Source organism: Vulpes lagopus, chromosome 1 (assembly GCF_018345385.1).
Source record: "Vulpes lagopus strain Blue_001 chromosome 1, ASM1834538v1, whole genome shotgun sequence".
Taxonomy (NCBI): domain Eukaryota; kingdom Metazoa; phylum Chordata; class Mammalia; order Carnivora; family Canidae; genus Vulpes; species Vulpes lagopus.
In genome coordinates, this window is record NC_054824.1 from 58957551 (window position 1) to 58983984 (window position 26434).

The 26434-nt window shown below is 44.6% G+C and overlaps 1 protein-coding gene across 4 annotated transcripts in view; it reads left to right on the top strand.

Moving 5' to 3' along the window:
* CLIC5 (chloride intracellular channel 5) overlaps positions 1-25852 on the top strand; it is a 156319-nt gene extending 130467 nt beyond the window's left edge. For all 4 annotated transcript variants that reach the window (XM_041747048.1, XM_041747056.1, XM_041747067.1 and 1 more), the window contains exons 5-6: positions 14396-14580; positions 21185-25852. In XM_041747048.1, coding sequence (XP_041602982.1) covers positions 14396-14580; positions 21185-21352 — 353 coding nt within the window. In that variant the 3' untranslated portion in view covers positions 21353-25852. The remainder of the gene's footprint in view (positions 1-14395; positions 14581-21184) is intronic.
* The last annotated feature ends 582 nt before the right edge of the window (positions 25853-26434 follow it).

Genomic DNA, 26434 nt, shown 5'->3' on the forward strand with positions numbered 1-26434 from the left:
CACCACAGTGGTGAGGATAACGAGGTGACTGTCTTGCCACTTCCTCATAAAGCAGCCATTGCTGTCTCGTTTCAAAAACGCCTCTGGTCATAAAGGAACCCTTCAGGCTGCCTTCCTGGGCCACCCCTGTGTGCAAATAGCCAACCCGGGATATTTTGTTTGTTTGTTTGTTGGGTTAAGCTTTGCTTTGATTAGCCTTCTTACAAGGAAAAGCAAATAGCCTGGGCTCAGTGGGACCCACGTCCCAGGCTTGGCAAGTCCTGCGTAGAGGTGCCCCCCCCAAGGCGGCAGGTCCTTGAAGCTGGCGCAAGACCGAGGGCCAGGAGTGAGTATTTCCTTCTGGCACCTCCCAGGAGTTGCCCAGGGGATTCCTCCACAGGGTCTTTGATTTGGTTCATTATTGAGGCGGATGCCGGCAATTTATAATCTAACAAATGTTGCTTCTGAACCGAATCTTTGGAGGGCGGTTGGTGGTGGCATGGCATGAGGACGGGGAGCAAGGGGGAGGCGATGAGGGGGAAGGTCCAGCGTGGGTGGGCGCATTCATTAGTGGAAGGAGCCGGCGTTCGCTGTGTGGGCTCCCCGGCTGGAGCGGAGCGGAGACCACCAGCACCATTCCATGTGGTGGAATTTCCCGCCGTCTGACCAGAACCAGTTTGCCTGGCCTGGCCTGGCCTCAGATCAAGGCCTGGGGAATAAAGGAACATTAAATGACTAATTTGAACACTAGTTAAATCCTCTTTCACCTCTGGCTACCGTTACCTCATCCTGTGCAACCGACACCTCTTGTCTTTGTGCAGTCTACACGTGGGAGCTAAGTGTGTCTCTCTCTGTCTCTCCCCACACGCGTGCACACGCACGCACGCACGCGCACACACAGCTCCTGTGTGTTCTGGTATTTCCAGGCACCAGCAGAGGCCAGTAAGTACCTCCTTAAGTAAATGGCATGTATCAATTCATCTGAAAACACGGGCTTGCAAGTACCGTTGTTTCAGTGATGACACATGACATGGGTCTCACAGCTTCACTATGAAGCATAATGGTGTTTAGACCACAGAAGTGCAGTAGTGTGTGTGTGAACCTGTCTACACTTCGTCATGCACGTGTGGGTCAGGAGTATTACAGTTGGTGATGCGATGTCTGCACTTAGAACCTCTCATCTGTAATTAGCATAGAGCTCTGAGGGAAAATTCTCTCTTCTCTGTCGACTCTCACTGGAGAATGGCTCTGGGTAAATGAGCATGTAGGATGGGTTTCCCCACTTGGGGGAATGACAAAATACGAAGTCTAGGCGGTGACTTGAACCTTCTATTGAAAACTTCAAAACACCTCAATTATAAACTCTCTTTGTCAAATTCGTCACTGTCTTGTCCAGGCAGGTTGGATAATGTTCTCTCCATTTTGCACAGCAGAAGTCGGGGCATGGAGCAATTGCCCCAAAGACATGAGGGAGCCATGATGTGACAAATCAGGCATTTCTCAGCTTTTAAATTCCTTTGCCATTGACTAAGTGATGCAGAAACACGGGAATTGAAACCAGAGGCTCAGTCCAGTCTGATATGATGAATTTATCAGCTATTTAGAATAATTTGTTGGGGAAAAAAAGTTATGACACATAACTTTGACTTTAAAACTCCTAACCTTCTTTAAAAATCTGCACTAGAGCTGTCTTTCTGGAGGGTACCCCATGCCACTTCAAGCCCATTCATGAGTTTAGCCTGAGTGCATTAGCTAGATTAACTAAAGAGACACCTATTTAGGGCTTAAATATGTCAAGTAGCACTTCATTTTGTTTGCCATGTCATTCAGATCATTTTATAACTTGAATGCACATTTGAGTCCCCCAGGCTTTTGTTAAAAATGCAGATATCGATGCAGTGGGTCTGAGGTGGGTCCTGAGGGATCCCAGATCATTCGATGCTGCTGGTTGAGGAGGGAGCTTTGAGAAGTAGAGTTCTGGGCAGCAGTCTCAATGAAGGCACTCTCAAGAGCCCAGCTCCACATCTGGCCCAGAGCAGGTCCCAATATACATTTAGGAACTGAATGAATGAACCAGCTCCCAAATACTTCAAGACATGCCTATGCTATCTGCTCATTCCCCCCCCCCCCCAAAAAAAAAAGGTTGGTAAAAGGGCCTGGCCTGCCTCTTCAGCGTTAATGCCATTTCCTCCACCTGCCTCCTGTTCTAGCCTCACCTTAAAGCCTGTCCCATATCACCCACCCTCTACTCTCTTGACTACCTTTGAAACTTCCCAGCCTCCACTTCATTATGTTCTATGACTAGCACCGTCTCTCAGCTGAGACCATATAGTGCTTTCATAACCTGTGTTGTATTATGTGGAGCCTCATGGTGGAAAAAAAAAAAGAGGAAGTACCACATTTAAAACCATCAATAAGAACAATCTGAACAGTTACCTCATGAAGACCATCGGTTGGTGGAGGCGGTGATGGTGTTTGCTTAAGTGGTATTTTTCTTGTCATCCTTATTTTTTTTTTTAATAAAATACATTCAAGGAACATTGTACTTGGGTTTAAAGGTGAAACTTCACCAAGAGTCAGAAGAGGAAACACAGGAGACTAAATTCCTGTGTTCTTCCAGCTAGAGGTCAGAGGTCAGATTATTCTTCTAGAAATCCCTGGTCGAAGAACCATTTAATGATCTGGGTCACAGTAAGAAATACATTTCTGTCTGCTCATGTCTCGAACCCCTTCCATTCCTAAATATTCTGGAGAAGAGGGTCGAACCACGTGATTCCTCTGTATGGCTCTCTGACTCTGATCGTCACTTGCCCATTGATGTTTGCAATGACAATTACCCGTATTTTGCATCTGTTTGGAGGACCTCAAAGACAGGTTTTGCTCAACACTTTGCCCATGTCCACGACCCCGGCTTTGGTCCTACTTGTGTCACCTGGCAGAGAGGAGCATGTTGGTGGTGACCTATACTCCTTTGGCTTTGATGAACCCCCAGGAGGGCATGCCAAGCCAAACAAATGAATTCCCTTCAACCATTCCCGACAGACCAAGTGCTATCATTACACAAAGAAAGGAAACCATTGTAGGACCTCTAATGAGATAAAGCCAGTTGCATAAGCATATAGAGACATATAGAATTACATTTTAGGGGCCCTCACCTTTCCTCAAACCCTACTGAATAGCTCATTCTTTCAACAAATACTTATTCAGTACCAGGCACTGCACAAGGTGCTAGAATAATAATGTAATAAAGAAATATTGACAATATCTATGTGAATTGGCAAAGATTGTGTTTCGCTGCATATAATAGAAACCTGATTACAGACGCTAAACCAAATATTTGATTTATTTTACTTAGCGAAAACCTATAGAGCATTTTACTATGTGCCATGCCCTGCTCTAAGCACTCTTTATAAATGTTTACTTCTTAATAGGAGTTTGCTTTTCTCACATAAAAAGAAGTCCAGAGAGTAGAGAGGTCCAGGCAGTTGTAGTTGCTCAAAGAAGTCATGGATCTAGATCCTTAGAGCATAAATTGTCTATCTTTAATGTGTGACTTTCATCCTCATGTCACAAGATACTCCACTTCCAGACATTATGTCTGAGCTCCAGGCAAGGGCAGCTTTTCTCTCCCAGAGGTCCATCCATAAAATTCCACTTTTATCTCATTGGTCATAACTTGGTCATTTGGCCTTCTCTAGTGAAAGTCTGGGAAGATAAATATTTTTGCCAGGGCACATTACCACTCTGAAAAAATCTGGGTTCTTTAAATAACAAAGAAGGTGAGAGTGAATTTTTGCATATAATTCACTTTCAACTTCAGGTGACTTAAAAAAGCTGCAGTGAAAATATCTGATCTAGCCATGCCAAAATAGTATTTCAAATTCTCCTTTGGGGTTGACCAAATCTGAATCATTACCCCACTTAGATTTTTAAGAAATGGAAGTATAGGGGCTCCTGGGTGACTCAGTTGGTGGAGTATCCGACTCCTGGTTTCAGCTCAGGTCATGGTCTCTGGGTCCCAGGATCAAGCCCCATGTAGGGCTCTGCGCTCAGGGGGGTGTCTGCTCGAGATTCTCTCCCTCTGTCACTCCCCCCACCTGCTCTCTGTCTTTCAAATAAATAAATCTTAAAAAAAAAGAAATGGAAAGATAAAATTGCACATGTATTCTGCAAACTTTAGAAGATGCATGACTCATGTAGTAAAAGCCATGCAACTAAAACACCTGGTGCATAGCTTCTCCCCTGAGACTGTAATCCTTGTGGAGGCAAGTGCGGGCAGCTGGAGGGCTGCTCTGAGCAAGGAGGGGTGGTGGAGGGTATAATTTTGGCGTATCAGGGGAATTCTGTAAAAGTATCACTCGCCCCCAACTCCTGCAGAACTTACCCTCTAAGTTTGCCCCTTGCATGACTATGAGACACAAAGCTCACTCTGGGGAGACTGTGGTTACAACAGCCGACTCAGAGTGAAAGGACCAGCTGAGTACTCCAGAAAATGCTGCATAACTCATCTGGGGTGACTTCCTCAAGGTAGAGGGTGAGGGAAGCACAATGTTTATCAAGCAAACTTTTTTTCTGGTAACTCTAAGAATTTACTAGCTTTTTGTATGCTTGACTTTTTTTATACATCAAGCATATCACACCTTGCACCTAAGAGCCACTCACTGCATGGTAGCCGTAGTTCTAAACCTCCTAGAGGGGCATCAGTCGTTGCAGGCAACCCTACAAGGTGTGCTTTGTTAGGATCTCCGTTTTGCAGAAGAGGAAACTGAGGCACAAGATGTTAAGCAGCCCGCCCAAGCTAGTAAGTGGCTGAGCCAGGAACCCCACTCAGGCACCTGGTCCCATAGTCTGTGCACCTGACCTGTACACGTGATACATTTAAATAATCCATTATTTAAAATGTATGTGGTGCTGAGTTTTTAAACAAGAGTAGGGAGGTCATTTAGGAAACTGTGATCAAATCAGTCCATAAACCATGTGTGTTTCCCAAATGCACCACACAATCCCAGCCTCACTTGGGGAGCCCTGACACAATAGCCATGGGAGGCGAGGGGCACCGAACCTGGCCCACCCACAGTGGGCACTGGAGAGAAACGAGTTAACAAAAGAAAGAATGAGCAACCAGGGGAGAGTTTACAGTATAGTCAGAATGTTGGAAACTGGTAATTATTTAAATGTGGAGCTGTGGTGGCCGGGTGGCAGTTTTTAAATTTGTTAATGGCTCTTATATAAAAGATGTAGGCATTTGAAGATGAGTAGGATAAAATGTGACCAACTCAGTTTATTTATTTATTCATGAGAGACACATGGAGAGAGGGGCAGAAACAGAGGCAGAGGGAGAAGCAGGCTCCCTGCAGAGAGCCTGATGCGGGACTCGATCGCAGGACCCTGGGATCAGGCCCTGAGCCGAAGGCAGACTCTTGCCCAACCGCTGAGCCACCCAGGCATCCCAGTGACTAACTCACTGTAGCCTGAGTGCTTGGAGGGAGGGAGCGTTGAGGAAGAAAGTCTCTAGGTCCAAACACTGGACAGAAGACCAAGAAAGTATCTCCCTTGACATCCTGAGTCTTTGAACATGAGGACTGAGCCTAATCTATGGCCTGATACTTAAAAATAACCTGTTACAAAGTAACCATAAAAATCTCAAGTTTTCAGCCCGATTCAGTCTGCTACATAAACTACAACCAGCATTAATAGCTCCAGTCAGCATTTATGTCTCTCCTTCTATTAGCACAATGGTTTTTACAGCCATTTATGAGTTTCTGGAAAGCCTAATAGAAAACACACATACATGTTACACACGTTGGCTGTGGAAGATGCGGTTTCCGTCGGGTAAGGACAGGCCAGGAGGGGTCGCCACCGCCCCGCGGCTGGAGCCTGGGCAGGGCTCCCCAACGGGAACAGCTCTCTGCGGGTCGCTCCAGCTGAGCTACACCCTCCCCAGCGAGTTTCTGCTGCTTCCTCTTTCCACTGGCTCCTTCTCAGTCAGTCTTCCTCCCGCTCTCTCTCTTCCTGTTGATAAGCGATCACTGGGGGAGTTTACAGGGTACAGACTGTGTACACCGAAGGAGACCTAAGTTTGAAGACATACATGATCATCTTTCTTTTCAAATTCGTGGTGGCTTTTAGATTTAGAAAATTATCTGAATCGGGAAGTGTCTACGTTATGCATATGTCCCTTCTTCATACTTAAAAAAAAAATCTTATGAAAGCCATGCCAAGGTTGTCCTAAATTCTTTACCATGCTGGTATTTAAACACAGCCAAATGATTGCCAAAGACACAAATATATATATATACACACACACATATGTAGTTTGTTGTTGGGAGTCATACATCTAAATATGGGGCAAATATCAGGTAGATTTGTGGAATTGTATAAAAAAAGATGATTCTTCTCAAGGATCTGCTATAGGGCTTGAGGAAGAAGCTCTTGAGAGGACCTGTCTCTTCTTCAAGGAGAGAGCCCTGGCTACCTTAGAAATATCTCAAAGAAATATATATCCATTCACTTGGTGATCTCTCCACCAAAGGGGGGTGGGTAGGGGGCTTCCAACAATGTCCTGTATCCCAGTCCATCTTAGTTGTAAGACCTGAATCCTGCCTTGGGACTAAAGAATCATTTACTGACCCCTTACTGGAAAGAACTATGGGAGTTTGTCATTTAATTCACCCTCCCATTCAAGGCTGAAATCTTTTCTAGAACAAACAAATAATACCCATGGCAGCAGGAGCTACAGACTCCTCTTGAGCTCAGCTGATGCTGCAAGAGGGACCAGTAGGGAATCTGTTGAAGTTGCCATTGCATTTTCCTTTCTCATAAACCACTGTTTTGTCTTCCCAACCTTTCCTGTTTTCACCAGTACCTAGAAATGAAGGCCTGGGAATGGCTTCCCACATGGGAACTCCTGGGTCTTTCACAGCTAGAGCCAATTTGATATCCTCCTCTCTGGCTATGGGGCCAAGTCTAGGGTTCTTGGTCTCATGCCAAAGGTGGACATGAATTCTCCAAACTATCAGACCAAGAAAGTTTGACTCATTCCTGTAGCCTGGAGAGAGCAAAGCCAGATCCAAAAGAGATGATTCCAGGCAACTTGGGATTGCAGACACATTGGAAATGCAAGTGTGAGCTCCATCCTCCAAGCTGGCCAGGATTCCCCTTGCACCTGGGAAGTTCCTGGATGCTCAAATAAGCTTCACTTCAGACACCTGGCTTCAGTCTCTCCTTCTTTCACATCCTCTTATAAACTGAAGCTCTACAGCTGTAATAGTCATAGCTAATTTTTGTTAAGTCCCTCTATGCACCAGAGTCTGTAGAAGATGCTTTGAAGCAGCCTGTCAACAACCAGAACCAGTGCAGGATTCAAACTCAGATCTTTTGAAAAGCAAAGTGGATGTACCACCCTGTGGCTGTGGTCACAAGACCTCTCAGGGAAGCCTAGTGCAGGGCTATATGACACCCCAACTCAGGATCTCTCCGTCCCTTCCCTGTTGATAGCCGTGACATGTGAACATACCCCAAGGGCCCAGGCACAGGAAAGTAGGGCTCACTAAACCTGAAACAAAATTTAGTTCCCATCTTGTGCAATCCTGCTGCCATTTTTGCCTCTGTGGTTGAAGGACTGGGCATTGATAACGCTTTGAGAGATAAAATGACCATGCGGCTCAGCTATGCCTTACCTGTTGTGTGTTCTAGAAGGGTCACTGTGGGTCAGAGGGTATGAACCCCAGTTCCCACCTGCTTATAATTTTGCCTTTATGTGGTCATTCGTATTAATGTAACTCAACTATCGCTGGGCTACATTTTCTATCTTTAAGGGCTTTCGCAACAGAGAAAAGCCATGTGACTCCAATTCCCTAAACTTGAAAGATGAATGTAGATCTTTATGGAGGGATTCTTATGAGGAGGGAATCACACTGCCCAGCACAAAGCCAAATGTTCCAACCTCACCTGACCCCCACCCCAGAACATCTCTGTCTCTCCTTAAAATTGTCCTCTTTATGACAACATTTATGTTCCTGCCCACCTGACCTGCACCTCTTCTTCTCCCACCCCTGTAACTCTCCTGAGCCTTACTGCTTCTCCAACCTCTTCCTCTTTCCTGGATCTTTGGCCCTTGGGCATCTTGTGTAAAGCAATATGACCTCCCTGTTTCAGAAGAAAGGCTTTTTCTTCCAGAAAGGTGAGATAGAGATGATATTACATTCTTACTATTTGATTTTTCTTTTGTTCCCATCACATTATCATTCGTGTTTAAAACTATCAAATGTCAACAAGGCATGGCCATCTTTGTATTTTCTGTCCAAGAATACACGATGGCCAGAGAAATCTCCTTTGTGGTCTCCCTCAAACCACAGCTATGCTTTTTTTGTTATATTGACATGATCTCGAAAGAGATGAAAAGGAAAAACTTCATCCAGTCCTCCAGGTATTTCTCATTATCTAGATACTTACATCTTCATAAGAAAAACTCATATGAATTTCTTTCTTTTCACCAAGATGTTCTGCTTGCACAGATGATGTGACACCATTGGCCTCGCATACAGGCTAAGTTAGTATTTGTTGCTGAGAAATGATGTTAAGGGTCCTGGTAGGCTCTCTCCTCAGAAATAACTCCTTCTAGACCCAATGATAGTCACTGAGAGGAGCACCAAGAATTCCAGCTAAAATCAGGCCATTAACAGAAGAACACAAATATTTTATCAAATTCACTAGAAGTTAAGGCATAAGGAGTGGTGTCCTAATAGTCACACTCTTGTTAGGTAAATAAGGGCTTATGAGAAAAGTCTGCAGCATGAAAGGAAGATGGAAGGCTGAGTGGGCTTCCAAAGAGCCATGGGTTGGTCCTTGGCACCCAGAGTGAAAGAAATTTAAGTTTTGGAATCCAGCAGTCCTGTTTTTAAATACTGGTTTTCCTCCTTACTTGGATAATAGGGCTAGTACTTTTCTCTTTGTCTTTCTTGAGTACAAGATTCTAATCTGCCCTGAGCATCCATTGGCCCCATGACAGATAAGAATTCTATAGAAGGAATTCTAAGATAGAAAGAAAAAAGTATTCAATATTTAGCTGCTGATTCAAAATAGCATTTTCAACAAGACAGTAGCCTTACAAGCCAAGCTATCGTCTTAAAATGCTCTAAATCTCTTTATCTCTCAGTTTTAGCACATCAGGAACCATACCGAGAGGCCTCAGATCACAGAGAAGAAATGACCGTTCAGTCCATGCAGTGGGCCAGGGAAGCTTGCTGTTCAGTGGTTGATGGACCATTTTTCATAGGAAAATGTAAAGGAAGGCGTACCCTTCCTGGACCATAGGATTTGGGGAATGAAGGAGAAGAGACAGGTAGAAGGGTCAGGCAACTAGAGATGCATCTAGAAAGCTCTATGTGGCACTTTGCTTGGGAATCCTTCCAGGGCTTTGGAGGGAACCAAACAGCCAACCTCTGACCACTATCCTACCATCAACATCCCTGTGCTTACTCTGAAAGAAAGTGGAGGTTTCATTAAGAAAAAAGTAAAAAAGAGGGATCCCTGGGTGGCGCAGCGGTTTGGCGCCTGCCTTTGGCCCAGGGCGCGATCCTGGAGACCCGGGATCGAATCCCACATCGGGCTCCCGGTGCATGGAGCCTGCTTCTCCCTCTGCCTGTGTCTCTGCCTCTCTCTCTCTCTCTCTCTCTGTATGACTATCATAAATAAATAAAAATTTAAAAAAAATTAAAAAAAAAAAAAGAAAAAAAGAAAAAGAAAAAAAAGTAAAAAAAGAGAAAAAAGTAACTGGGACACCTGGGTGGCTCAGCGGTTAAAGAGTCTGCCTTCGGCTCAGGGCGTGATCCTGGAGTCCCGGGTTCGAGTCACACATCGGGCTCCCTGCATGGAGCCTGCTTCTCCCTCTGCGTATGTCTCTGCCTCTCTCTCTGTGTATCTCTCATGAATAAATAAATAAAATCTTAAAAAAAAAAGTAAACACAAAGAGACACAGGACCTGTGGTAGCTTCCCAAAGCCTCCACCTGCTAGATCCCAGGACTCCTATCTCCCCAAGGCCATGAGCTCACAACAGTCCCCTTGCGTTCATTTTACTTATCGAGGAAAGACAGAGGAGATGGAGACTTTCTGAGAAAAGGAGCATTTTCATGCAAAACAAACAAACAAACAAAAAAACAAACAAACCTGAGAATTCTCTAGAGGGACTATTTATTACATCAGACTGGATTGTAATTCAGAATGGACTAAAATAAAATTGTTATTCTCCCATTACCCAGGGGTTGGGGCGCGTAAGGAAGACAACAGTAGTTAAAAACCAAACAAGGTATAATTTCAGTGTGCCTCCTGGCCCCAGTTTGCTTGCACATGCATGTGTGCCTTGGGGAAGTCTAAGACTCAATTTCTTTATCTGTTAAATGGATATGAATAATAATTCCCATCAACATAGCTTCACTGTCTATTTAAATGATAGGTTGTGTAAACATCCCTGGTCTTACTTCAGAAATTCAGTTACTGTCTTTCTTGCTGGTGCTGGATCAGAGCCATGAGAGAGGCACCGTGGGACGGAGGGTCCTCGGCCTGGGGCCAGCTCCCAATAGCCCCGATCGTCTTCTCCATGGGAGAGCTGAACAGACGCCTGTCTGGGCTGCAGCCGGCAGTCAGAGGTGGTTCCCTGGCTCTTATCTCTCTGCAAGTTCACATGCCAGAGAGAAAACACACGTGAGGAGCTGAGAATATAGGACCCTGGGCCCACAGAGCAGCTCCTGTCCCTTCAAAGAGTACCTTTGACATGTGTTCCACCCTAAGTGAATTTGGAGCCCCCAAAATTCTGCGTGGCTGCTTGCTGATACCCCTGCTGCACAAAGCATGCCAGCAAAGCAGGGTTGAGCTGTGCTTGCAAGAGCTAGTTGGAGGCTGAGCTAGAGTCTTGGCTCCCTGGTCCTCATTCAGCCTCCATGCCCTGGTAAGAGTATATTATTTTCTTAGCTCAAATTGCCGTTTCCAAGTCATTATTTCTCTACGACGAGAAAACAATATTGGTTCTTATGTAATATCAACCTCAATGAATCTGGAAGTGATCATGGAATGGGTGGATTTTTTTTCCTCCTTAAAAAGGAGAAAAATAAATTTGAGATTGTTTGCATATGGCTGAGAATATTTATGAACTATTCCCCTTGTTTCCTCATCACATATTTTACCCAGCGCGTTTGTGTGTGGTACAGAATAAATCTTTATGGAAAGGGCGGGTGCAGTGGGGTAGAAAGCAATCAAAGGACAGGGTATCTGTCAAGTGCCTGGGATGTTACTGCTCCTGGGTCTCAGGGTCCCCTGGCCCCAGGCTTGCTGTGGTCCGAGGGTTACCCCATCCTGCTACTCAGAGGAAGTCTTTGGGAGGGAGGGTTTCAAATGTGAGCACTGATAGAATTAACATCTACTTGTCACTCTGGTTTCTTTCACATCCCCTCACTCTTACCAGAACAGAAAGTATCACCACCAGTGGCTTCATGACCTGGGTGCTATGAGCCAAAAGAGAGAATTAAATTCTGTGGATGCCAGATTGAGCCAGGGTCAGAAGAAGAAGTTGGCAGATAGGAGGGAAAAGAACTGGCAGAGAATATATTGGTGCTGGCATCTGTTATTCCATAATAATGGCAGTGTGTTAGCAGAGACACATTGTCTGTGTCCCTCTGGCCATGACTCTCACATAGCTTGTCACCAAGAAGGATCCCGATGGAGTGTGCCTGTACATTAAATCAAGAAGGGAAGTCAAGCTCTGGGCTGTTGATTGTCTTCTCCAGAGACTGGGCCTCAGAACTGGAGCTTCTGAGAATCTCTCCTTCTCTGCTGCACCTTGGAATTTTGAGGAATATAACTGACTGAGGGTATAGGGTCAGGGGCAGAGAGCAGATGGTCACCACATTTGGACCTGCACTGGCAAGGGTGATCACAAGGTGTCTTAGCATGGAGCAGGTGTCTGAGGCACTTTTCCCTGTATGATCCCAATCAGTCCTCACTATGGCCTTAGGAAGATTAGGGATCTTCATCTCACAGTTGAGATAAGAAAACTGAAACTCAGTGAAGTTGAGGAACTTACCCAAGGTCACACTTCTTCGTAAGTTCTGGGATCAGGGATGTTCCCAAGATTTGGCTGGGGAGCGGGGGATCTGAAGCCCATACAATAAATACAAATAAGGAATTTTTAAAAAATCAAGTTCAAGGCTTTAAAAGGGGCCCATAGGATTAAGGGAACTGAAGCTCCAACTTGAGAGCATCACAGTTATATCCACCCTGGGCAGGCTCAAAATTTTAAGGCAGGCTTAGCTCCAGGCCATGAGATCTCTTCCATGCTGCCTCACCTCTTCTTCTCTCTCCATCATGATTACCACCAACTGCCCCCTTCACATTCCTGATCAAAAATACCTGGACTCAGGCGATGACATTGACACGCAGAGGACATCCTTGGCACACACCTACTTGGATGTCGCAGTTATGGCATAAGGCAACAGCCATGCCCACTACCACACTTTATCCTTCCACCTCAAGAGTTCATGGAGACATCATTGAAATGTATTCAGAAATGTCCTCCCAAGGAGCTCCAGTTGCTGTTCTAGACCTCTTTTACCCAATATCAAGATAGTTCCCACACCAGGGCACTTGCACACAGCTTCATGCAGTGGCCTGCTTGGGTCTCCAGCAGGCGTTTTGGAATTACAATCTGCAACATTTCATTCTCTTCATCTGTCTCTCTCCCTTGGATTGATATCAGTTGGTCAGGTTTCAACAGGCACTCTATTTGATATTTCCTTTCTCCGTTACAATCAAGATTTTGGCATAATCGCCATAACTGAAAGGGGTGGAGGGATTTAAGGAAGCAAACAAACCCAGTATAGATCACAAGTGCTTCAGTTGGGGGTGGGGAGCATAATGGCTATTGTTTGGTACCCACCCTCTGCTATTGTCCTCGAAGAGGCTTGCAGTCCCATCCTAGTCTAGACAATTCCTAAGGGGAACACAAGCATTTTTCCCAGCCCTGCTCCCTCTATTCTCCCAAACTGGAAAAACACAAAGCAGATGATGGAGTACAAGTTCAAATGCCACACTAGGGAGAAGGAAGTATTGAGAAACTACGTCCAACCTCCAGCCTGTTTTCAAACATTCCAGTAAGTGTTCAATGGATTTATCTTGGGCTGGTGCTGTTTCATTGTCTCAAACAAAGGCCTTCTATGAAAAAACAAACTTGGGTTAGGGGAGGAGTGGCTAACAGAAGACACATTTGGGATCAAGTAAATAAGAGTACAGTCCTTTGGGATCTCCCTCCAGGGGCAGCATAGCATCCCTCTTTCATCTGCTGGAATTAACATTGGACTGAGTCCTATTACCTCAGTGTCACGCTCTACACCAGAGCCTGGGAAAAACAGCCTTGGGGAGGGGGCGATGACACAGGTGCAGTGGCTGGGGCTCCAACCAGCCATCTTCCCCACCTCTGTCCTCGGAGATCGGGTGGCCAGTCTTCTGTGCCTAGAATGGACTGTGAGATTCCAGATGGATTGGTTCTGAGTGACAGTGACTTCTAGCTGTTGTTCTTTTGAATATTTTGTTCTATTCCTGTGTCTGAAAGAATTATTGGATTGGAAATTATTGGAGCAAGACTGTAAAAGTCTTCTACTGCATTACTGTCCTTTGGATGTTCATTCTCTGAGCTGTGTCCATGATCGGCTTCCATATAGCTGTGTTTGTAGATTTCTGGTGGAGCTCTCTGCCTGGTGCACTGGCCCTTCCATTTTGGACATCTCTAATTTGTAGAACAACCTTCTCTAGATTAAACTGAAATATGCCTTTCTGGGATCCATGAGTCCTATAGGGGGCAACACCAAAGAGGGTAACTTACTTTCCTGTGTCATGTCTTCCTGGAAGCTTTGTCCCTTTCCCTTCTCAGGTTGGGTCAGTTAGTGTTTCCATAGTTAATGCTTCCACAAAGTCTGGTGCATATCTCTGTCCTAGGATTTTTAAGCACTTACATACTTAGTTAATAGCCCTTTCTTTCTACAAAATTATTATATGGGTTAATTATGGAATATTAGCAAAATATGGAGAAGCAAAATAGAAAATGAAAGTCAAGTATTATTATTGTATCTACTGCAGATAAGCTCTCTAAAACTGATATATATCCAAATGGTTGCATTTCTACATTCATGCTTTTTTTCAAAAAAAAAATTAGCTAGTGTTTATTGTTTGGTTAAGGTTTGCTTGTTCAGGTCACCTAACACTCTTCTGCTGCACTGTATCCATGGCTGCCGGCTATCCTGTAGTGTGTGGGAGCTGGCAGTGTGACATTGGGGACAGAATTCAGGATAGGCTACTCTAAACACCCTCTGGTTGTTTCCAGTGGCAAGAAGGTTGACTAAAGATTCTTCTTTTGCTGTTTCATGCTAGCCCTTGAGAGAGGCCTGACCAGGGCACTGAAGAAACTGGATGACTACCTGAACAACCCTCTTCCAGAAGAAATTGACGCCAACACTCACGGGGACGAAGACAAGAGGTCCCGGCGCAAATTCCTAGATGGGGATGAGCTGACTCTGGCTGACTGCAATCTGTTGCCCAAACTCCATGTGGTCAAGGTAAGACAGCTCAATCTGCAGGTTGCTTGCCATATCCAACTCCACCATAGGTCCCGGTCACCTGTGGAGGAGTCAAGGACAGTGCCACCTGCTGGTCCAGAGCCCGGGCTCTGAAGTCACATGAATAGGAAACCAGTCAGGAACCCTACTGCTTACTGGCTGTATAGACTCTCTGAGCTTCAGTAAAACAGGCATATATTACTTACTTCTTATTCTTACTTCTTGGCTGGGAGAGTAAATATGGCATAACAGTGCCTGACATATTATAAAGGCTCAATACATAGCAGCTGCTATTGTCATAGCATGTATGGTTATACATACACACATATATATGTATATGTATAAATGGATGGATGTATACATGGATGGAGGTATATGTATACATACAATTATACATATATGTGTGTGTGTGTGTGTGTGTGTATATATATATATATATATATATATATATAGAGAGAGAGAGAGAGAGAGAGAGAGAGAGCGCACAAACGTACTTCTTCCTTGTCTCTGCCTTGTGGGTGTTCACTGTCCACACCCCCACATCTCTATGAAGTTGCTTCATATACAAGCCTTCTCATTCCCTCTAGTAACTCCCTAGGGCAGCCGTGTATCATCTTCTTTAAATATCGGTTGAAGAGCAGGAGGCTACAAGAAGTGACATCATTTTCTTGCCATGGTTGCACTCACTGATCAACTTCGACATGCAGTTCAATCCTGTCCTAAAAGACTCCTAGGATCCAAGAGTTGGAAAGAAGGGAATTCCTAGGTCATCCAAAACTATCTCCCACCCCAAACGGGACCACTTTCTGCCTGTCCGTGACAGGCTTTCTAGAGTTCTCACTGCATGGTTCTGATGGTGAAGAGTTCCCTGCCTAACAAGTCAGTCATTTTGGATGGCTCTGATTATTAAAACATTCATCCTTTCTTTTTTTTTTTTCAGGGGCGGGCAGGGGCAGAGGGAGAGGGAATGAGAGAATTTTAAGCAGGCTCCGGGCCCAGCACAGAGCCCAATGTGAGGCTCCATCCCACAACCCTGAGATCTTGACCTGGGCCCAAATCAAGAGTTGGATGCTTAACTGAGTCCCACAAGTGCTCCTGAAAACACCCTTCCTTATGTTGAGCCCAAACAGCCTCCCTGCTTCCCTCTGTTTTCTGGAACAGCATGGAACAGGGCTGTTCTGTTTCACCTCATTTGAAGACAATAATTGTGTGCCCTGATGTTCATTCTCTAAACTAATGCATCTTCTAACATCCTTTCCTGGCCCTCACCAGCCTAGAGAAACACAAAGTGGGACCATATAGTTTATTTTATACTCATTTATATCATATGTCTTGGTAATACAATACACTCTGTGGGGATAGTGGCTTCTCCAAGCATGATGGTGGATATATGGGGGCCCTTTCATAAATACTCATTGATTGACCATTGATCACCAAGCTTGTGTATCATACCATTTCCCTTCCACCCTTCACTAGAAAGAATCAGATTTAGTCATTTGTCAGCTGGATACCTGCCTATCATTTTCCAGCTGAAATCCTGAGCTAGAAATGTGGGCTTCTCTCCAATCAGAACACAACCATCTTGAAGTGAAATCTGAGCTTTGCAAGCACTGGTGTTCCCACAGGACTTGGGCAGAGCTGGAGACGGGGTGAGAATCACGAGTGCCATTACTAGGGGCTGGGAAAATGCAGTCTATCAATATGAAGACACTTTGGGTTCCGGGCCAAGCCAGTGGTTACTTGTAAGTCCAGCCAAGCTCCATGTCTTTGACATTATTAATTACTGCATGCCCCACCACACCCCCGGAAACATCTTGTATTCTCTTTTCCTGAAGAATAAGTGACACCAGGAGGGATGGTGTGATTCCAGTTCAGTCACACTGTGTCAGTGTGATGTAATGGCAAAGCCCCGCTTCAGAAAGTCTTGAGATCCACGTTCTGGTCCTGTATCTGCCACCCACTAACAGCAGGAGCTGGGGAGAGTCATTGACTCTTTCTGGAATCCATTTTTCTCATGCGTAAATGAAGAGATAGGAAGTATATTCCTTCTTGCTTCTTTCTTCTCTCTTCCTTTACTCCTTCTTTCTTCTGTCTCACTCAAACATATATCGACTACCCACTCAAGAATTTCTTGTCGAATAAGGTAAAACACATGGATTCTCCAAGGCCCCAGGCTTCATCCTACCACCCCTTCAGTTCCTCCCAGCCCTAAATAACCATGCTACGCCCGTGTTCTTGGATGGAGTTCAGTGAGCTGTTCACTTGGGGAAGCTGGGGATCAGAAGGAGGACGGCCTGCAAGGGGACAAGGGCTGGGCCTCGCCTTCTGTCTCCTTGGATTTCTGCTGATCCAGCTTATCAGATCCCAGGGACCTGGCAAATCCCCGATGTGCAGAAAGAGTGAAGGGGGAGCCAAGTCAGGCCTCCAGTTTGGCTCCTGATGCCAAAACCTAATCTGGGCTGTGGGAGCTAACTGTTTTCATATGAAAGAGCAAATTCAGAACACGAGCATGGACGTTTTTATGAACGTCAGAGATTCATGTGCGCATCTGCGCCCGCTCTCTCCTGTGCCCTCACCCTCTCTCCCTCTCTTGCCTGGCTGTCATTCAGGTTCATCTTCATTTTCCCTGAGAGCCTGGTTTGAACTCTCGCTGTCTGGCTCCCTTCTAGTCTTCATCTCCCCAAGTCAAGCCAACATGTGAGGAAACAACGAGCAATGTGGCCAAGGCTCCGGGCGTGCAGATCCGGGCAGGGAGGGGCATGGCGGGCCTTCTGTAGCAGCCACTGGGACCCCAGCCTAGCACAGTGACCTGCTTCAGCCCCTGAAGCAAACAGGAACAAAGACATAAACACAAGATATATATATATATATATGCTGATAGATATTGGTTGAATGAACTCATTCCCTGTGCAACATTATATAAGCCATTTACTCTCATGTGGCTTTAGTCTGCTCATTGCTAAGGATCTTCAGTCTTTGAAATTAAGTGAGTTTCTTTCATTTGTCTCTAGATGTACTTTGATTTAGAATACCTGAAGACAGTAAAGATGCAATACAGCTATATATATCTTCATAACACAAGATATATATATATATATATATACATATATATATCTTCATAAATTGCCCTTCTGCTGTTTTTAAATCTCCTCTCTCGTCCTTTAAAAGTGAAAATAAATCCCAGCATGGAGAGATTTGGGACCACTGTAATCAGTCTGTGACCCACCACTCCTGCATGGACTTGCTCGTTAGCCAGGATACCTTCTTCTCAAAGGCTCTCCAGCAAACTCGAGCCCTGCAGTAAACAGGGAGGTCAAGGAGAACTGGCAATGGGAGAACTGGCAAACTGGCACTTGCTCATGGTGAGTGCTCTCCCAAGGACTCAGATCCCATCCCCTTGGCTTATTAGTTGCACTAAGCTGGACAGAACATTGTGGGAGGGCTTCTTTGGTGACCACCCCAAACTGGTTGCCTTCACAGAGAGAATTTAAAGAAAGCAGCTATAAGTACTGAAGAACTAGGAAGGCAAAATGTACCAGGAGGTTCCACCTTGACGAGGCCACCGCAACCCCTTAGGTCAGGGGAGGCAAACGGAGGAGGTTAGAGGTTGGAATTATTTAGACTTGGAAACTGAGATGAGGGGCCCCTGCAGAAGCGAACCTTGGAAAGGGTAGGGGGCACTGCTGAGCTGGTGCTGGGGGCTGGGACCCAATCCCTGCAGTGGGATCACTATTGAGTGCTGGCCCCTCAGCCAGGGTGAGGGCACTGATTCCACTAGTGGATGGGAACAGGATACCCAGGACAAAAAGGGACCTCCCTTCTCCCTCCTCCAGCTTTGCAGGCTTGCTCTCTCTCTTTAGTACCCACTCTTGGCAGAGCCCAGCAGAGACTCACTGGCAAAACAGGTGTGATTTGCAGAGTACCCGCTACAGTGTCACAAAGACACAAACACTAGGGTGGTTTGCAGCTGAGCAACAATAGCTGGATGACTGGCACACAAGGGATTCTGACTCCAGCGGCTCTTTTCTCATTTGCATAGGGGCTGGGTGGCCACATGGAGAGAAAGGAAGGACTGTCCTGGAAATACCAGGCACAGCAGAAGGAATACAGTCAATGATACTGTAATAGGGTCCTAGGGTGACAGATGGCAACGACACTGCTGGTGAGCACAGCAGAGCATACAGACTTGCCCAATTACTACTTGTACACCTGAAACTAATGTGTGTCAGCTATACTGGAATAAAAAAAGAAAAGTAAGAACTGGAAGAAATATTAATGATTTTTAAAAAGATATTGGTTGAATGAACTCATTCCCTGTGCAACATTATATAAGCCATTTACTCTCATGTGGCTTTAGTCTGCTCATTGCTAAGGATCTTCAGTCTTTGAAATTAAGTGAGTTTCTTTCATTTGTCTCTAGATGTACTTTGATTTAGAATACCTGAAGACAGTAAAGATGCAATACAGCTATTTATTGAATCTTCACTTACTTAACGTCTCTTTGCCCTACTTTCCTCATTTGTAAAGTGGGGATATAATACATTCTTCCTTATAGAGTTGTTAGGGATTTAAGTAGCTTACACAGTGCTTAAAACAGAGCCTAAAGCAGAGCACATAGTAACTAAATGCTGGCTAGTGTCACTATTCTTATAAACGTTATTGAGGGGCACCTGGGTGGCTGAGTCGGTTAAACATCTTCAGCTCAAGTCATAATCTCAGGGTTCTGGAATCCAGCCCCGTGTCAGAGTCTGCTTCTCCCTCTGCCTTTCTCTCTCTCTCTCTTTCTCTCTCCCTCTCTCTCTCTCAAATAAATACTTAAAATCTTCAAAAAAAAAATAGTGTTATTGTGATTATCAGGCAGTATGGAAATGAAGAAGGTGGGGCTCCTGTCCTTATACTGTTCACAGCTAGGGAAGAGAGAAGAGAGAGAGAGAAGATACTAAAACAGTAACTGTAATTCAGAATAGAATATTAGTATTGCAGTGAACACTCAAACTGATGCCGGAGAATGGAAGGGGAAAATGAATCCTCCTTGGGAATGTGGTCAGACTGATGAGGCTGGGCTTTTCATGCAATAGGTCATTGTTGCCTTCACTCAGCACAGCTTTCCAGGGAACCCTGACCATCACTGGCACCAAAATGAAGATGAAAGCCCAGAGTAATTGAACTTCAGAGTTCTCTGAGTGGGAGGATCCTGGGGCCAGCAGTCTGAAGACCTCTCTAAAAACAAAGCAAGGAAAGGAGTCAGAAGCCAATGTTTTAGGAGAGAGGCTACTCTTTGCTATTCCCACGCCAGCCCCAGAGGGCTAGAGGCAAGACCAGCTAATGTGCAGACGCCAGTGTACAGTGACAATAAAGGGGTCCCCGTTAAAAAGTACTTAGAATTTCCAGATGGTGACAGTGGAGCATTCAACCAAGAGCAGGCCTTTCTGAGTTCCAGGCCTCATGTAACTACACAGGTCATCCTCTGTGAAGACCACCCTACCCTAACCTCTGAATGCATGCAAATGGACAAAAGATGGGTCTTAATGAATTATAATAGGAGATAATGTTTCTTGAGTGCTCAGTAGCAGCCAGCCACTCCTCTAAGCTTTTTATGAATATGAACTAATCTGTTATTCCAATGAAGGTTCTATTATTATCTTCATTTTAGAGATAAAGAAATTGGGGCTCAGAGAGGCCAAGTAACCAGTCCAAGGTCACACAGCTGTTATAGTGGAGTAGAATTGCAGATCCAGTCCGTTGGGATCCGGAGCCCATGCTCTTAAGACCCTGCTACCGTTTCAGTACAAACATCACCTCCCCAGAATGCCCATCCACAGCCCACACATTTGGCAAACCAAGGAGAGATTAGAAATCATGATTTGTTCACTCCCACATCATACTTTGAGCCTGCATGTACATTCCAACATCTAGCTCACTTTGTGTGTTTTTGATTCTCTCCTATAACTAAGGGTGCTTACGTAAAACAAAGTGGGTGAGGAGCAACAATGTAGAATTTTACCAATCAGACATAGCCACTGGGTGACGTATTGGTATAGATACTTTCAGTTACCACACCTATTTCTCCAAATGCATTATACTGCACTTTGTAAAATTTTTATTTATTTCTCATTTGTTTTGTACTGCACTTGACACTTAAGGATCCATCTTAAAGGGTTATCCAGATTCCAGGAACTCCTCTGCAGCATCATTTCTAATGGCTCTCCAGTATGGCATTGTATTTATGGATAATGATACATTTATCCATGTATGCATATGCATTGTTGGACATTTCTGTTCTCTGCCATTTTTTTTTACTATTGCTTTTTTTTTTTTTTTTTTACTATTAGTCCCATGATCATAGATATGTAGCTATATCTTTGATATTATTTCCGAAGGAAAAAGCAGAATGACTAAGTCAAAAGGGCAAATTATATTTACTTAAGAAATAAATAAGATGAGATAAGATGAAAAGAAGGCAGCACTGCCACCTTGCATGGCAAACATTTTGATGCAAGTGGGTGCTCCCTCCCTGCACACACACACACACACACACAACAGGTCACACCATTAAGTCTCCCTCGCTGATTTGTTTCGCGCTTTCATGCCATCTGTGTTGTAGATTGTGGCCAAGAAATACCGCAACTACGATTTCCCTGCTGAGATGACAGGCCTGTGGCGGTACCTGAAGAATGCCTACGCCCGGGATGAGTTCACCAACACCTGTGCGGCTGACAAGGAGATCGAGTCGGCCTACGCGGATGTCGCCAAGCGCCTCAGCCGCTCCTGAGCTCGGCCACCTTGCCCCACCACTGGCAGCAGAAGGACTCAGCTTCTCCCAAAGGAACTCCAGCCTCCCAGACTCCTCTTGCGCATGGCCTTGGGAAACATCTTTTTGTAGTAGGCCACGTCTCACTGGCCTCGTGGGACTCCAGCCTGCTGTCTCTTCTGAAGGTCAGAACCGACCCCAGGTGATCGGACAGGGATCTGCAAGCAGAAATGATAGAAATAATCAAGCTCTCAGCCTTTGGGCCTGGTCAGGGTTCAGTGTGTTTGAGGTCAGTGTTGGAGAACCCACCTGGGGGACTGTCACTGGCCTCTCTGCCAATATCAAGATCTCTCCTCAGCTCCATTAGGAACATGGAACATGGTGTCCTCTTCCACCCACCTCCTTTGTTGGTTAACTCCACGGCCAAGGACAGATGCAATCATAGTTCTTACTAGAAAGAGAGCCATTGCATTGGTGGGGGGGAGGGGGCGGGGCGATGAGGGAATGAATGGAGGACAGGCAGGCTGTGGATTTGGCACCTGGCAGACACACCTTCAGTCCCTCATTGCTTTCTGACGCTCCGGTCACATGGGGCATGGAAGACCAGGCTGGAAAGGCACTTCAGACCGTCTCCGTTTGCTGCGGTGCTGAGAACGTTGCAATGCCCTTATGCATCTGACTGACACCAACCTCTGTTTTCATGCGGTCCAGGCCTTTTGAGGAAGAAGAATTTGCAGTTGCAAACCTGGGATGACCAGGAAAGGGGTGAGGGAGCAGTGTTGATGCCAAAAGGCCCACAGGGTCTACCAGCCAGGGGGGTTGCTTGCTTAGGGGTAGTTTTGTTGGGGATTACATGCCTGGGTTTTGACTGCGTTGATCCACAAGTGAATTTTGGTCTGTGAAAAAGCAGATGTGAGGTGGGTGGGTGGGGGGTGTAGGTGACGATAAAGTCTTCTATGAGGCTCGATGTTCCCTGGGAATCTTTCACACAGGTCTTCTTTCTCGTGGTCTCATTAAGTCTTGAACTGCTGATGTGATGTCACTACCAATCTTAGAGCAAAAATCCAAGAATTGGCCAAAATTGACTTTCCAATCTCTTTAAGCTCTTTCTGAATGTGGGTCAGCCAGCTGGGCCTCCTGGCTGAGAGGTAGAGAGGTGGCATGATCACAGAACACCAGAAGAAGAAAGTCCAGGGGCCTTTCCAACTGTGAAACCACAGGGTTTGAACTTGAAGAAATATATATGCCCCATCTGGGTTCATTTTCCTGCCATCTGACTCACCTGCCACATGAAAATGGGCACTTTTTTAAGCTAATATTTCACTCTTTAGACATTCTCTTTGAGCTTCACTTCCTTTAAAGCTTGCCTGGCTCAGAGGTGCAGAGGAAGCTAAGAAAAATGAGCTAATCAGCAGCCCGTTGTCTGAGCGCATGCCCTTCAAGAAAAGCCACCTGCCACAGGCAGCCACCTTCACCAGTTCTCCTACCTGTGCTGCCCACTGGTAGAGTGAGGCTTCCCAGTGCCAGAAAGCCCCAAGGAAGGTCAGCAGGGCAGCAGGGCAGCACCATCTTTTCCATAGAAACATCAGCACATCCTCACCCTGGCAATCCCTAGGCCAACCTGCTTCCAGGGATCTCTGAAGAAATCAAGTGGCCCGATGATCTGAACAGAGGGGAGGAAGCAGGAGGAGCCCCTTGAGCCCACCGAGGAAGAGGAAAGTTCTTAGTATGGCATTTTATTAGCCTGAGAGCTTTGCAAAGACAGGAGGACCTGATTAATTCCCACCCCTAAAGGAACCTTTCCAGGGATTCCCTGGGAACTTAATCCCTAGGCATGTTTAAAAAAGGAGAATGGTGAGAAAACAGTCTTTTTTACTGTAAGGAAAAGCCCCGAACTGGCCTCTTGGGAGATGAAGTCTTGAATGATCCCAGAGGACTTTTAATTAGTGTAAATCTTGTTGTCCTCAGAAACCCTTCCCTGAGTTTAGCAATACAAGCACGATGACCTAAGAGGCAGCTTACTCTCCAGAGACCCACAGTGGTGCTGTTCTAGAAGCACACTGGTGTAGCAGAGCCAACGGGACAGGGAAAACAGGCCGCCCAGGTGGCACAGCTCCCCCAATGGGGTTGTCTGATATTAATGACTGATTTGATAGTCAGAATCCAGCCGTTGGCAAGTCTCTAAAAACAGTCTTTAAAAACAAACAAGCCAAACTAAATCAATATTGTTGTTTCTAGATGTTCCTTCTGTGGTTGACTTAGTTTTACATAAATAACGATATTAAGGCACCAGTGGAGGGGGTCAGTGACATGATCAGTTATAACCATTTAAAACAGGGGATGGAATTGTAGATGGAAAACACTTCTGAGTACTTAATTCAGGAATATCTTTTTATTTCAATAGTAGATTATCGCATAATACAACCGTCTATTGGCTGAGAGCTTTAATGTCTTATGACCAGATTTGTCAGAATATTTTAAAATAACAATAATATTAACCTTCTGATTATGTTTTCCAAGATGGATTTTTCTCCAGATCCTCCAGCCTCCTTGGGCTTTGGCAAATCATCTTCAGGCATCGGTACTGATGAGGTCCTTAGGTGTCTCCAGAACCAACTCAGGGAGTACTAAACGTTTTCAGTTTGGACTCCAGAGTTTTAAGACAGGAGGTCACCCTATCATTGGTCTTGAATGAATATTGATCCCTCAGAAAGCATTTCAGCAGCATTTGAAAGTGCTTGGGTTAAGATTCTATTTTATTTTGGATTTATTTTTCTCCTTTGACTTTCATGTCACTATTTTATTTTATTCTACTTTTGTGGGATAGCAGAGTGAGAAGCAGAGGCAGAAAGAAGAATCAAATTCAGAATAACTGTGTTGAATTTACCTGTAAGGTGGGGCTACCTCTCAGGTTGGCCCAGAGAGAAGGTATTGGGTAAGATTTTAAATACCTTATACAATGAGCTGGATAATAAAAGCTTGAGTGTTATACAGCATAGTTGCATAGTTCCTTCTATTGTATGTCTTTATATCCCAATAAAGGAAGCCACATGCCTGACAATTCAGAATCACAGGCTATGAAAAGTGAAACACACTTTTATTTGGCCACACTATCTCAAACTGGTTTCAGCTTCCCAGGAAATGCCAGTCTTCAGTGTTCACATCTCCTGCTGATGGGGCCAGCAAGGATCTTGGTATTTTCATTAGAAAAAGGCTTCACCAAGAGTGAAGTTTCCTGAGCTGCATTTTCTGGCATTTGTCAAATGAAATAACAGAAGCTCTTCACAGCACCTGTACCTACTGGCCATTGTGCAGACAGACAACACCAAGCATCTTCACATTGTTGCAAAATGGATCAAGCCCCGAATAGACCCTGAATATCTAAGAATCTCAGGAATCAGTAAGGTCTAGATAAATAGAATTAAAAGAAGGGTGGAGTGAGGAAGGTACAGGTCTGTCTATTAAGACTTTTCCATTGTGAGAAACCAGCAAAGAGTCTGTGTCTAAAATTAAATTGGTCTAGAAGCAGCAGGAATCCAGTAGGTACTCCCGTGACTCACCAATATCCCCAGTGGCCAGGAACCATTTATATAGCAGTGAATCCAGATGTTGCTGTCTCTCTCCTTGGAAAGATAAAGTACTAACTCATTCAGTGATTGCTAAGGGATCACTTCCTTATTTTTCTGACATGCCATTAAAGAGGATCATAAGCATTCGGGAAAAAAGTATGCACGTGAAGCATCCTGGTTCTGAAGTTAGGAGAACAGATGTCACATCTTTGGCTTTGGAGCCCTTTCTGCAAGCAAGACCCATTGTCTTCTATCCAGTGCTTTTTAGCATTCAAACCAAGTAACGTGCCCCCTTCATGAATGCATATTCTTCTACCTTTGCCAATATTCTTCTCCCAGCTTTGTTTCGAGATGCTTTCCTTTCATCATGAGGTATGATCCAAAGTGTGCATAATTTTATTTAATGTTACTTGAGGAATTAGATCCAATGCTCCCCTCACCAACCAAAAATACAATGAAAGATTGCCTCATCTGGGGTTTGGGCCAATCAGTGTTTCTATAAAAGCAATCTGTTTTTTGGAAAAACATAGTTTTAAGGATCCAATTATCTAAAATATTTTATGTATAGTTAGAGATTTCACAATATTGATTATGCATATGCTTAAAAAATGAAATATCCAGCTGATGTTTGAATTTGTCTTACTTTCCTGACCTCCTGTTTGTCCCATTCTAGAAGCTGGGGGTTAACTAATTAGCAAAAGATGCCTTATAAAAGAACAAACATTTCATTCTATAAAGACACTCCAAATGATGGTTACTTGATTTTCTCAAGACCTTTAACTGTGGTGATAAAATAGCAGGACTTGCTTTCAAGCCTTAATAAATATAAGTTGCCTTTTAATGAAGATATTGCTGAATGTTTTCTTCATGAATCTGAACCAGTTATAAAGTTGTTTTCCAGTCTTGATTGATATTGACTAATTCAATAAAGTTGGTTTATTTTCAAATATTACAAAAGCAATCATCAGACTGCTTATTTGAGGTGGGGATTTCCTGCGCTGTTTTAAATAAGTGTGAAACACCTTTTTTTTTCCCAAATAAAAATTATTCTGTTTTCCCATGATAAAAGAGAATATGTTCATTATTCTTAAAAATCAAAAGCAAAGAAAAAGAAAAAGGAAGAAGAAAAGGAAAAGCAAGAAGCTTATAATCCAGTCATCCAAAAATCTATTTTTATTTTAGCAGGGCTGAATTTTATCATAGAACATGGGCTGGGTAAAACAAAACAAAACAAAAAACAAAACAAAAGCAAAAAAACAAAAACCAAAAAAACAGAAAAACCCCAACCCTGATGTTTCTTTATGTGTCTCACTTCAATTTCCTATCTGTATGGTCATACCTGGGCATAGGCCAAAAGTGAAAGTCCACGTATGATTTAAGGAGTACTTTAAAATACTGGTCTCCCTGCACCCAAAGCTCTCTCTTGGCCCACAGTGGCCTAGCCCTGTAAGTGCTCCTGACCTAAATTCCCACCCCTAGAACATCACTGACTCTAGGTTAAGGTCCCCAGAGCCTTCAGGAAGTTTTACATGAA